Consider the following 9,983-nt stretch of genomic DNA (forward strand, 5'->3'; position numbering starts at 1 on the left):
TTGTCTTGTTGTCCATTGCCAGTTACAGTACTGGAGTAACAGTACTAGTGATGTTGTTATTGTATTATGTTGGTCTGTGCACATGACACCATACAGTATATTGCACATAATTCCATCCAGGGAGAGTTATCTCCAGTCCATCTAACACAGCACTAATTGTATTAGACCTAAAACAAAACAGATGTTGTTAGATGAATGAATAATGTGCTTTTTCTTTGCCTGGAAGTGTGTTTACATCAGTCGAGACCATTTGTCTTGTTTCTTAACTTGTTGCCAGAGGGAAAAGTAAGGACATCACAAGCGTGGGTTCATCCGCGGGGACCATGAATGTCTCTAGAACATTTAATAATGTTAAGTCCTTTAAATCGTTGGGGAATCACACTTTTCAAACAAAAGTGGCCAGCATTTCCTCAGCTCATCATGTGTTTAAAAAAAGACCAGTTGTGTGTGTTTCTGAGGGTGGGGGCTTTCCATAGCTCGATCAAGCAGGAGGAGCCTGCTGCTGAGCTTTTAAAAGAGACTCACAGCAGCTGAATGGCATCAACAGAGAAGCACTCTAAGATAAGGGTGAGTAGCGTCTGTTGAAGGGAATGACTAATACGCTACAAAATAGCTTGCTAATGTAGCAAAAAATTGCTAAAATTGTTGTTAGCTTTTTCCTCTAGTTTGATTCGACTGTTATTTTTTATATTAACAAACGTTTGATTATTTACTTTTTGTCTCCATGTGTGTTTTCAGAGCGTTTTTCTGGCTGCTGGCACAGTATCTGTTCCAGGAAAACGATGAGGACCGACACACGCGGCATTAGGAACTTCCTCCCCCGTAAAAAGTGGTTCGGGTTCGGCACCAGAGATCATCCACAACCCCCGGCTGTCAACAACAACACCTCCAGCCTGACGGATGGATCCCCTTTACCCCAACAGGAGGAGCCCCAACCCGGTCAGTTAAGATACATAAAACAGAACAAGCTAATGTGGCAATAATCATAATTTTGTTATTAACTTAAAATGTTTGGGTGGTGGGACTCACCTCTCCTCTATCATGTGCATACAAGCAAAACATTGTATATGTAGTTTAGTTGTGGTGATTTTTTATTATTATGATAAACTGAAGGACTACGTATTTGGATAGGCTGGAAAATGCATAGTCACAGAACTGAAAATAGGGCTGCTTTCATCTTTTCTCATAAAAACAAAAAAAAGAAGATATGAAAATTTTGCACGAGATGAAATACCAGAATAATAGCACAACTGTAATGATCCATAGAGGAACAATTCATCATGCACATTTAGACAGCAGTAATATTAAACAAAACAATTATATATAGTAGTAAAACACAACAAGGTTTTCTCATACTTTAGTTACATGTTTCCGATAGGTCTCACATTTATAATTACTATTATAAATACAGGACTTTTACTGGAGAATGTTTTACTGCGACGGTAGTAGGATGGTATTATTTACTGCGACTTTTCTTCCCCTCAGTGATCCTCACATATGAGCAGATGCTCCAGGAAAAACTATTGTCTGAAGCCGGCCAGCTGCTGATAGAAAAAGAGGAGCGTCTGTTTAGAGAGTTAAAGGAGTCCGACGCTCTTGCAGATCATGAGGAACAAGTAAACCAGCTGAAGGCAGACCGCAAGGCCCTGCAAGACCTCGTACTGCAGACTCTGGGACAATCTCTTTGTCTGGAAGAGGACAGCTTGGCGGGTCTGACGTCTGCCGTGAAGGCTGTGATGCAGGAGGAGGACCAGGACTTGCTGTGGAAACAAAGGGATCAGATACCTCCGTCTTGGAGGCCCAGTGGATGGAGGAAGCTGCACGACTCCACGCTTCTCAGCTTGGTGAAACAACGTATGGAAACCCCTTCAACACCCTCTGCTTGCCAGATCAAACTGACTACTATCCAGGCGGACATCACCAACATGGGCAGGCAGCTGAAAGAGGATCTGCTGTCTGTGGTGGGCGGTGTGAAGAGATGCTACCCACAAGAGATGGACATTTGCAATTTTTACTCCAAGTTATACCACCAAACCTTGAGCGCCAGTCTAATGAACGTCGCAGACTTTGGTCTGGTGGACAACGATCGCACTTTCCTCCTGCGCTGGGTGAACGAGTATTATCCAGAGTAAGTCATGGCTTCAATTGTTTGAATAAAACTCCATGTTATTGTGTTCTTGTGTTGGTAGTGTCACGGTAAAGGTCCACCAGTTTATCCTTTGTCCAACACGCTGATCCAATGTTACCAAGTTTGAGTATTTTTATAAGGGTATTTAAGAATTACACTTGTAGTTTTGACTCCCAAAAGCAATGGGTACAAAAAGTAATAAACACAGGGTCAGAAGGAAACGTAGTTATAATCAGAGAAATATTTTTGGATTTAAAAGTGGTCCAAGAAAAGACCCACAAATAATTGAGAACTCTTATATAATTTAGTATGAATCAGTTGCAGGAGTTGCGCAAATCTCAGATTAGGTTTTGTTATACAGTTTTCATTGAGTCACTTCTACACAGTCATACCCTGATGTTTCCAAACTATTAACCCACATGTCTTTTGCTGAAAAAACTCTGCCTGTTCTTCTTTTGAAATTAAGAAAATGAAGTCAATATTATGAGAAAAAACTGTTGAAAATGCACAGAAATCCAAACCTTGATGCTGAAAGATGTCTCGAAGGGTTAATGAAGGCGTGTGGTGCAGTGGGTTGTGTGTTGGTGTTGGGATCAGGGGGTCACAGGTTCAAACCCCACTGCAGTCAGCATGTCGTTGTGTCCCTGGGCAAGACACTTCACCCAAAATTGCTCCTGTGGGGATTGCCCACAGTATTGAGTATGTAAGTCGCTTTGGATAGAAGCGTCTAACAAGTAACATGTAATGAAAGTTTTGATGTTTGGTGTCTGTTTCAGAATCCTTGCAAAGCCACAGCTACACAGCGAGATCGACAGTGGGCCTTTGGGAAAGCTGCTGCCTGAAAGGTTACTGAAATCGCTGGAGGATGATTACCTGAGCAACCAACAGGTGACCTGAGCTGCTGTTTTTGTTGTAGTTTGGTTAGTTTTATTAAAGTGTTATCTTTATTTTACTGTGTAGAAAAGACTGTTTCAGCTTCATGTTGTTGTGTTCTCAGGGTGAGCTGACTACAATAATCCGCCGGGTGCTGGGTGAAGAAAGGGAAAAGTGGAATAAAGGAGAGGAGCCGGAAACAGAGGACGGCTGCTTCTTTAGTCATGTGGCATACGACATCATTCAGGTACAATTAAACAGCTTTTTAGAGAACAAGCTGCGTCTTTGAGGCAGTAAAAACCACTATAGTCCCGTGGTAGTAGGTGGAGACCAAAATCAGATCAACAAACAGATCAACAAACAGAGTGAATATTGGACACAAACCCCTAAAACATTTTTTTATCTTAATGAGGGATCATGTTGCTCTGAATCTGTCAATGTTGAAATTGGAATGCTAACAAGTGTATCAACTTATATAGTTGATAATATGTAAAATGTGAGCTAGCAGATTGATTTGGCTGCTCTCTGGTGGCTGAAAACAATACGTTGTTATAACGGTATCAATATAAAAAGCTTCTTTCTTCTGTTATGTGTATTTGGCAAGAAGTTTGAAATAGGTGTTTGCTATTCATCATGTCATACGCTTCTTTTGAGCATAAGAGAACAAAATGTAAAAATATAATATTTAACCTTGTCCTCTGTTCTGCCGTTTAGACCTGGAAGAAGTTGCATAAGCTGTAGCTTGTCAGTCTATTTTACAAACAGTTTTAGAAAAAGATTAACCAATAAGATTAACAATGAGTCACGGTCTAAGTTATTTATAGAAAGTCCACTCAGTCCAGTTTTTAGTTGGTTTGACTGTTTGGGAGAATCAGGCTGTTGTTGTTTTTTAAAGTTTGTCATTAACCTGAATCCTCCATCTGTGTTTAGCTCATCAACGGTAAGGTGACTTCATCTACAAAAGTGTTGGGAGATCCGAAAAAGGCCCAGAGAATAACATGCCATATATCAAAAGATTTAATGGAGAGGTAACAAGACTGATGATTATCTTCAAAACATTTTGTTTACAAAAGCTTTTTTATCTTGTGTTTAAGCACAACAATAACGAAGTGAAAGTAAAATGTTTTTTTATAACCTGTGCAGTTACAAGAGCTTCCAAAGTGACGTCATAAAGCAAAACAAGGCAAACAGCAGGTCGTTCATCAAGGCCAACCTCGACTGTATCAAACAGTTCAGGTACGTTTCTGACATCCACGCATTGTAGCGTAGCCTTCATGCTATCACAATAGAAATGTAAGCTAATGTGACTTATTTGCTCTCTCTGCAGTGAAGTCCTCAATAAGGAGAGACACCTGTTCACAGAAGATGTGAGGAAGAACTGTTTGTGTGTTCTGACTGACATGAAACAATCTGCCCACACATACTTATTACAACCTTTGCACGAGCGCCTCAAGGTGAGATTCTTTATTATTGTCAACAAATACTGTGGGAAAAAAACTAATCAACAATGCATGTTCAACGTACACATATGGCCTGTGTACTAAAGCCTGAATTATCATCCTTCCTATAGAGCCATAATGTTGGTCAAAAAGCATTAAAAGCACGGTGACAATGCCACATCCATTAACAACATATTTTGTTCATTACCCAAACACACATGTCATAGTTTAGTTTGACAAAGGGAACCAACTTATGCACTATTTCCTCGTTAAACCTTCTATTTTAGGTGACTTTTAATGATTTATGCATCCAATGGGCTTGGGGTTATTGCAATGGAAAAGTTATAGATGGACTAACATATATTTTTGCACCAAACATAGGAGGTGACATCCTATCCTCCTTTAACTGTATTCTCTGCCACTGTGCATGGAAGTGTTTCCTTTCTAATGCGTCATGGTTGTTCCCACACAGCCGCAGTACCGCAAACTGGGAACCAGCGACTGGCTGCACCAGAGTGAGTTTAAGGAGCTGCTGGACGGCATCAACAAAGAGAGTCAAGATCTTCAGGGTTCAACTGAATCCTGTCACAAGGTAGACTGAAGAAAGCATGAAACACACACTTCAATTCATGTAGACTTTAGATTTATAAACATTGTGCAAAGTATGCTATAGTTTAGATGGAAATCAGTTGTGTTTACAGCCATGGATTAAACTATACTGAAACACGTTTTCAAAGTCAACACACTGATTTTCAAGCTGTAAAGAAATGAATTAAAGCCATTAGTGTATCAATGGTATGGTTCTTAAAACTCACCCAAAATGAACTGCTTGGTTCTTTATGAAAGTAAATGTAATTACATTTTAGGCTGAAACTATTCATTTTTTGCTCTGATTTGATTCAATTATTGTATTCATTTCAGGAGCTGATGGGCCAGCTGGAGCAGGAGGTTACAGTAGAATATGTGAGGAGGCTCCTGAAAGGAAAAGTAAAACTAAAGGACAAGATGCAACAGCTGAAGGCCTACCTGACTGTGAAGGACAACGCAGAGAATTTGCATCATTTATTCGTCCAAATGGTGAGAATGGAGCACAAAATCACTTAAAACAAGTATTATATTTTACCCCAAACTAATTTTTGGTTGTAGTTCAGATTCAGAAATACCTGTACTGACTAGGGCTGTAGCGAAAAGTTTGAAGTTTAATCAGCAGTTGTTTTTTCTGTTAAAACCTGGTATTTCTGCACAGTTGCAGATAAAAATAAGGCTGCACTAGTATTCCTAGTATAACACTTTTTTTGGTTTTACATTCCAGTTCAGGCAGCGCATAATTGTTTCCAGCTTGTGTGATCAAAATATTTCCAATAACTCCAGAGCACTGTCAAGTCGAGAAGTAAAAAAAAAATTGCTTCAATCCATATTTCCTTGCGTTAACGTTCCAAAACAAACACTTTTACTGTGGTTAAAAAAAAAAACGAGTTTGCTCTCAAGCTTGCTGCACACACTGATGACTTAAATTCATTAAAGAAAGTTCATTTAATAAACAAATGATGGACTAATGTTATCCAATTGATAATTTAATTCAAATTGAGGATTTTGTTATTTGGATTTTTTGTTGGTTTTTGATATCTGCGTTTTTTTTGTAAGTGTTCATTGGAAAACCTCAATTCGAGATTTGAATGTAAAAAAAAGAGGTAATTGGGTTTAGCCTTGAGCTGACCACAGTGTGTGATAAATAAGTTATTCAGGGAAACTCCACAAAACCAAAACAGATCAAATGTTTCCAAAAACGATCGGCGTGTAGATCCCTCTGAATGATGTAAGCGCTCTGTCATCACAGGGATCAGAGGAGGATTGGTTGAAAGAAATCCTGTTCAAGATTGCAGAAGTGCTGAAACTCCAGGATCTCCCCGCCATACAGATGCAAGTTGCCTTACTTGGAAGTGATTACCCTGACCTCAGGTAACCTTTGCAATCAAACAATATATACAAAGCAATGTAGCTGACCTCATAAGGGCAGTATCATGCTGTGAGTGGTTTATATTAGTGGAGGATAAACAAACCCCCTGAAAGGCGAAGGACCAGGAAGTGAAAACATGTTCAGATATTTCCTGGCAACAGGACAGCGTTGAGAGCTAAAAGTAGTCACGTGTCGGTGGAAGTGCTGTGGTGTGCTATCACATAACTGCAGTGAAATAAGGAGGCGACAGCTAATGATTCCAGTCAGAGTAAAATATTTCCAGACTTGGTTCAAAGTGAAGCTACATGTTGACCTTAAAATTGTTATTTTAAAGGCACAGTTTATAGACTTTTATACAAATAATCCGTATCATCACTTCTGAGCCACTAGAAGTGTGTCAGTGTGTGTATCTGCAGACACCCTGCATGCTATCTGCCTAAATATAGCGAGGCAAATCGAAAGCACACCGTTATCTCTCCAAAATGAAAGTGTGCCAACAGATGGAGTGGAGTATAAGTAGCACAAAATGCTAATACATGAAAGTACAAATACCTCAAAACTATTGGTTGATAGGTGACAATGGGAGCGTTGAATGCAAGATTAATAATTGAATAAAAAGATGTCTTGTGCCAGAACCACTAAAGGAACAACTTAGGATAAAGAAAAGAAATAGATGATATTTTTTGCCTTCAAATGTCTAAACACAACAAGACCTATGCTTTATATGTATTGAACTATATTACTTTTAATCAAGGTAACGGCCCGTTTAATACAGTTTCCTGTGACAGAGTTGTATCCCCTTTGAGCATATTTCAATGTCACGAAGGATTTAGTTATCAGATGTTTGGATCTTAAATAATAAGAGAAATAAGCTGGCAAATGAAAACATGAATATGCTTTATTTTCCCAAAGGCTTTAAAACCTCCTGAACACGACCTCTACAACTCCTTCATGCCACCAACCTCTAACTTTTGATATTGTTTTGATTGACTGACCTCTAGTGGAGGAACATTACAGATAATGTGTTTGATTGACTTTAAAAACAGTTATTTTATCAGCTGCCACCATTGCTTCCTTGTTGGTTAAAATAATATAGGACGTATTTATGGCTCATACAAAAAAGACAGAGCAAAAAAAAATGAAAAAAGCACTTCCCGACCTTAATTGATCAAAATCTAACTGAAATAACCTTCAGTTTCGCACCATGTTCAGGTTTCTCTGAGATCGTAATAACAAATAATGCATTTGGGTTGATTTTTTTCCTCTTTCACCCACAGTGAAAAACATGTTTTGGCTCTGCTGAAGCTCAAGACCGACCTCACTAAAGCTGACAGGAAATCCGCCACAGATATTCTGCACACTTTGAGGGAAATAGGAAGCACCACCCAGCCTCGTTCCTTTTTCTCCCTCGTTCAGGTCAAATGAGCCATAAATCACTCAGTTATCCTCATTTCAAAGTCGGCTGAAAGGCGGGTTGTGCATATCGTTTACTGTATCATGTTTCTGATTATAACGAGTCTACACTGCTCTCTCGGTGTGACAAGGCTCGGTCGAAATGTTACTTATGCTGAAAATAATAATGTAAAATGAGTACTGTGTTTGAATAAGCTACAGTTCACATTATTGTTGCTGGTAAATATGGTGCTTCATCAGGCTGTGCTGAACGTTCACATAAAAATTGTTTTGCATTGATCTTTTGTTTTTGGGTGAGGGGTAATCATTCTGTTTAAACCGAATATTTCTGCTGTTAAAGATTAACTACAAAATGAATAGTATTAGACTATTTTTGGAATCATTTCAGTGGTGTTTCCGATTACTCCAGAGCGACGTCCAAAAGTAAAAAAACCTCACCCACATCTTTGAATGTTCAAAACATTACATTTGGTACAGATCTTGTGCTTTTTACTAATGAGTAACATGAATGTATATGTTTGGGAAACAAGTACTTGTTCTAAGAATCAGTGTTATTTTATTATTGATGTGTATATTTTGCTTCCCATGTGCAATAATATAATATTGTAAAAGAGAGTGTTGAATGCAAGGTATGTTTTTTAAATAAATGTGGTGAAACCTGTGTGTGATTCGATGGTGATTTTCAAAAAAATCTTAAGCAGTAGCATAGCATTGTTCAATATAGTTACCCGGTTGCATGCACCCGGGTAACTATATTGATATTGCATATCATTGTTGTCTATAGACTATAGTCAACAATGCTATGCAACCGGGTGACTATAGTCACCCGGTTGCATAGCATTGTTCAATATAGTTACCCGGATGCATATAGCATTGTTGATAGTCACCCGGGTGCAAATAGCGTAAATAAAGTAAACATGTCCCAGTAGAGACACAAAATACAAATATGAACCTGTAAATGAGCATAATATGTCCTGTTTGCCTGTGAGGAAAACGTGACCACAACATCACAAGCAGCTAAAGCTAAGCTAAACAATCCCAGGAAATCATTGAGATTTTATGTGGAAATACCCGCTGGGCAGAGGTGTTTCCTGTTGACTATTTCTGAGTAATAATCTGCACCTCTTTAAGGCAGAGGAAGGATGTGCCTTTGCTGCAAATTACTGTCAGCATGTCGTTTTTCCCTGAAAGTTGGACTGTGTTTATGTATCGGGTGTGTGCAGGAAGACTGTCGTAAAAATATGATCATTAAAACCGGGAAATTATGATGCTGACATTTAACTGGCTGCTGTATAATGGAATACTCCATTGCTTTTCTGCTGTTTTATCAAAAATACAATATAAATGATAACATAAATATGTGGTACGAGTACAAAAGCCTAAGTATGGTGGTCCTGAAGGTCAAAATGCAACAACAATAACAACATTATTTTCTATTTTTAAACTTCAGATCTGGGGTTACGTAATGTAACCCAGCTTCTATGAGTATAGGCGCAGCCCTCTAAGGCTATCGCTATTGGGTAATCCCTCCTGCACGTGTGCAGCACTCACAGATTTAATCCACGCCCACCTATGACGTGGGCCCCACCTCCGGGCTCACTTCCGTATAAATAGGAAGTAGGCCCTACTATCTACTCCCACACAAACAGCTTTTCTTCAGCTATTCGCGGAGCCAGTGGGGCCCGACCCTTAGAGGGCTGCGCCTATACTCATAGAAGCTGGGTTACATTACGTAACCCCAGTTCTATATCGTATAAGGCTTCGCCCTCTAAGGCTATCGCTATTGGGTTAAGGCCGAAGCAGGATGTAGTCTACGCCCCACTGGTTCCGTCCGTTACCAGAAGCACAAAACACACCTACTCAGTTAATAACCCATGTCCATTTCGTCCTGCGTAAAATGGAGCATCACATTCCCAGGGAATATATCATTTAAAAAATGAATATTCTCCATAAGGGAACGAGGGTAAGCTTACTTATGCTACCTGTCGTTTATAAGAGATAGAGACCGAGTCTCCTTTAAATAAAACGATCAAGAGAGGGGGAAAAGGGCAGCTCTCTAAGTGCCTACCGGCCGGAGAGAGGGCACACAATTAAAAACCCCGACATTACTCATTCTGACAGGCTATTCTGAATGTGTCAGAGAGGAATGGGAGACATCCCTCAAATAAAAACA

At 39.3% G+C, this 9,983-nt stretch overlaps 1 protein-coding gene across 1 annotated transcript; it reads left to right on the forward strand.

Moving 5' to 3' along the window:
* Positions 1 to 524: 524 nt before the first annotated feature.
* Positions 525 to 8,471, forward strand: tnfaip2b (tumor necrosis factor, alpha-induced protein 2b). The gene is made up of 12 exons (XM_010773875.1): positions 525 to 567; positions 739 to 939; positions 1,486 to 2,128; positions 2,905 to 3,016; positions 3,126 to 3,248; positions 3,932 to 4,029; positions 4,145 to 4,237; positions 4,329 to 4,455; positions 4,913 to 5,032; positions 5,362 to 5,517; positions 6,278 to 6,399; positions 7,675 to 8,471. The coding sequence occupies exons 2-12, from the start codon at positions 783 to 785 to the stop codon at positions 7,820 to 7,822; spliced, it is 1,899 nt and encodes a 632-aa protein (XP_010772177.1). The 5' UTR covers positions 525 to 567; positions 739 to 782; the 3' UTR covers positions 7,823 to 8,471.
* Positions 8,472 to 9,983: the final 1,512 nt, after the last annotated feature.

Source organism: Notothenia coriiceps, unplaced genomic scaffold (genome assembly GCF_000735185.1).
Source record: "Notothenia coriiceps isolate Sejong01 unplaced genomic scaffold, NC01 NC01_scaffold00013064, whole genome shotgun sequence".
Lineage (NCBI taxonomy): Eukaryota > Metazoa > Chordata > Actinopteri > Perciformes > Nototheniidae > Notothenia > Notothenia coriiceps.

Bases quoted from the DNA above. Each gene is read 5' to 3' on its own strand.
- tnfaip2b (XM_010773875.1), top strand. From the start codon at position 783: ATGAGGACCGACACACGCGGCATTAGGAACTTCCTCCCCCGTAAAAAG. The intron at 3,017-3,125 runs GTGACCTGAGCT...TTGTGTTCTCAG, and splicing joins ATTACCTGAGCAACCAACAG to GGTGAGCTGACTACAATAAT. The intron at 6,400-7,674 runs GTAACCTTTGCA...TTTCACCCACAG, and splicing joins AGTGATTACCCTGACCTCAG to TGAAAAACATGTTTTGGCTC.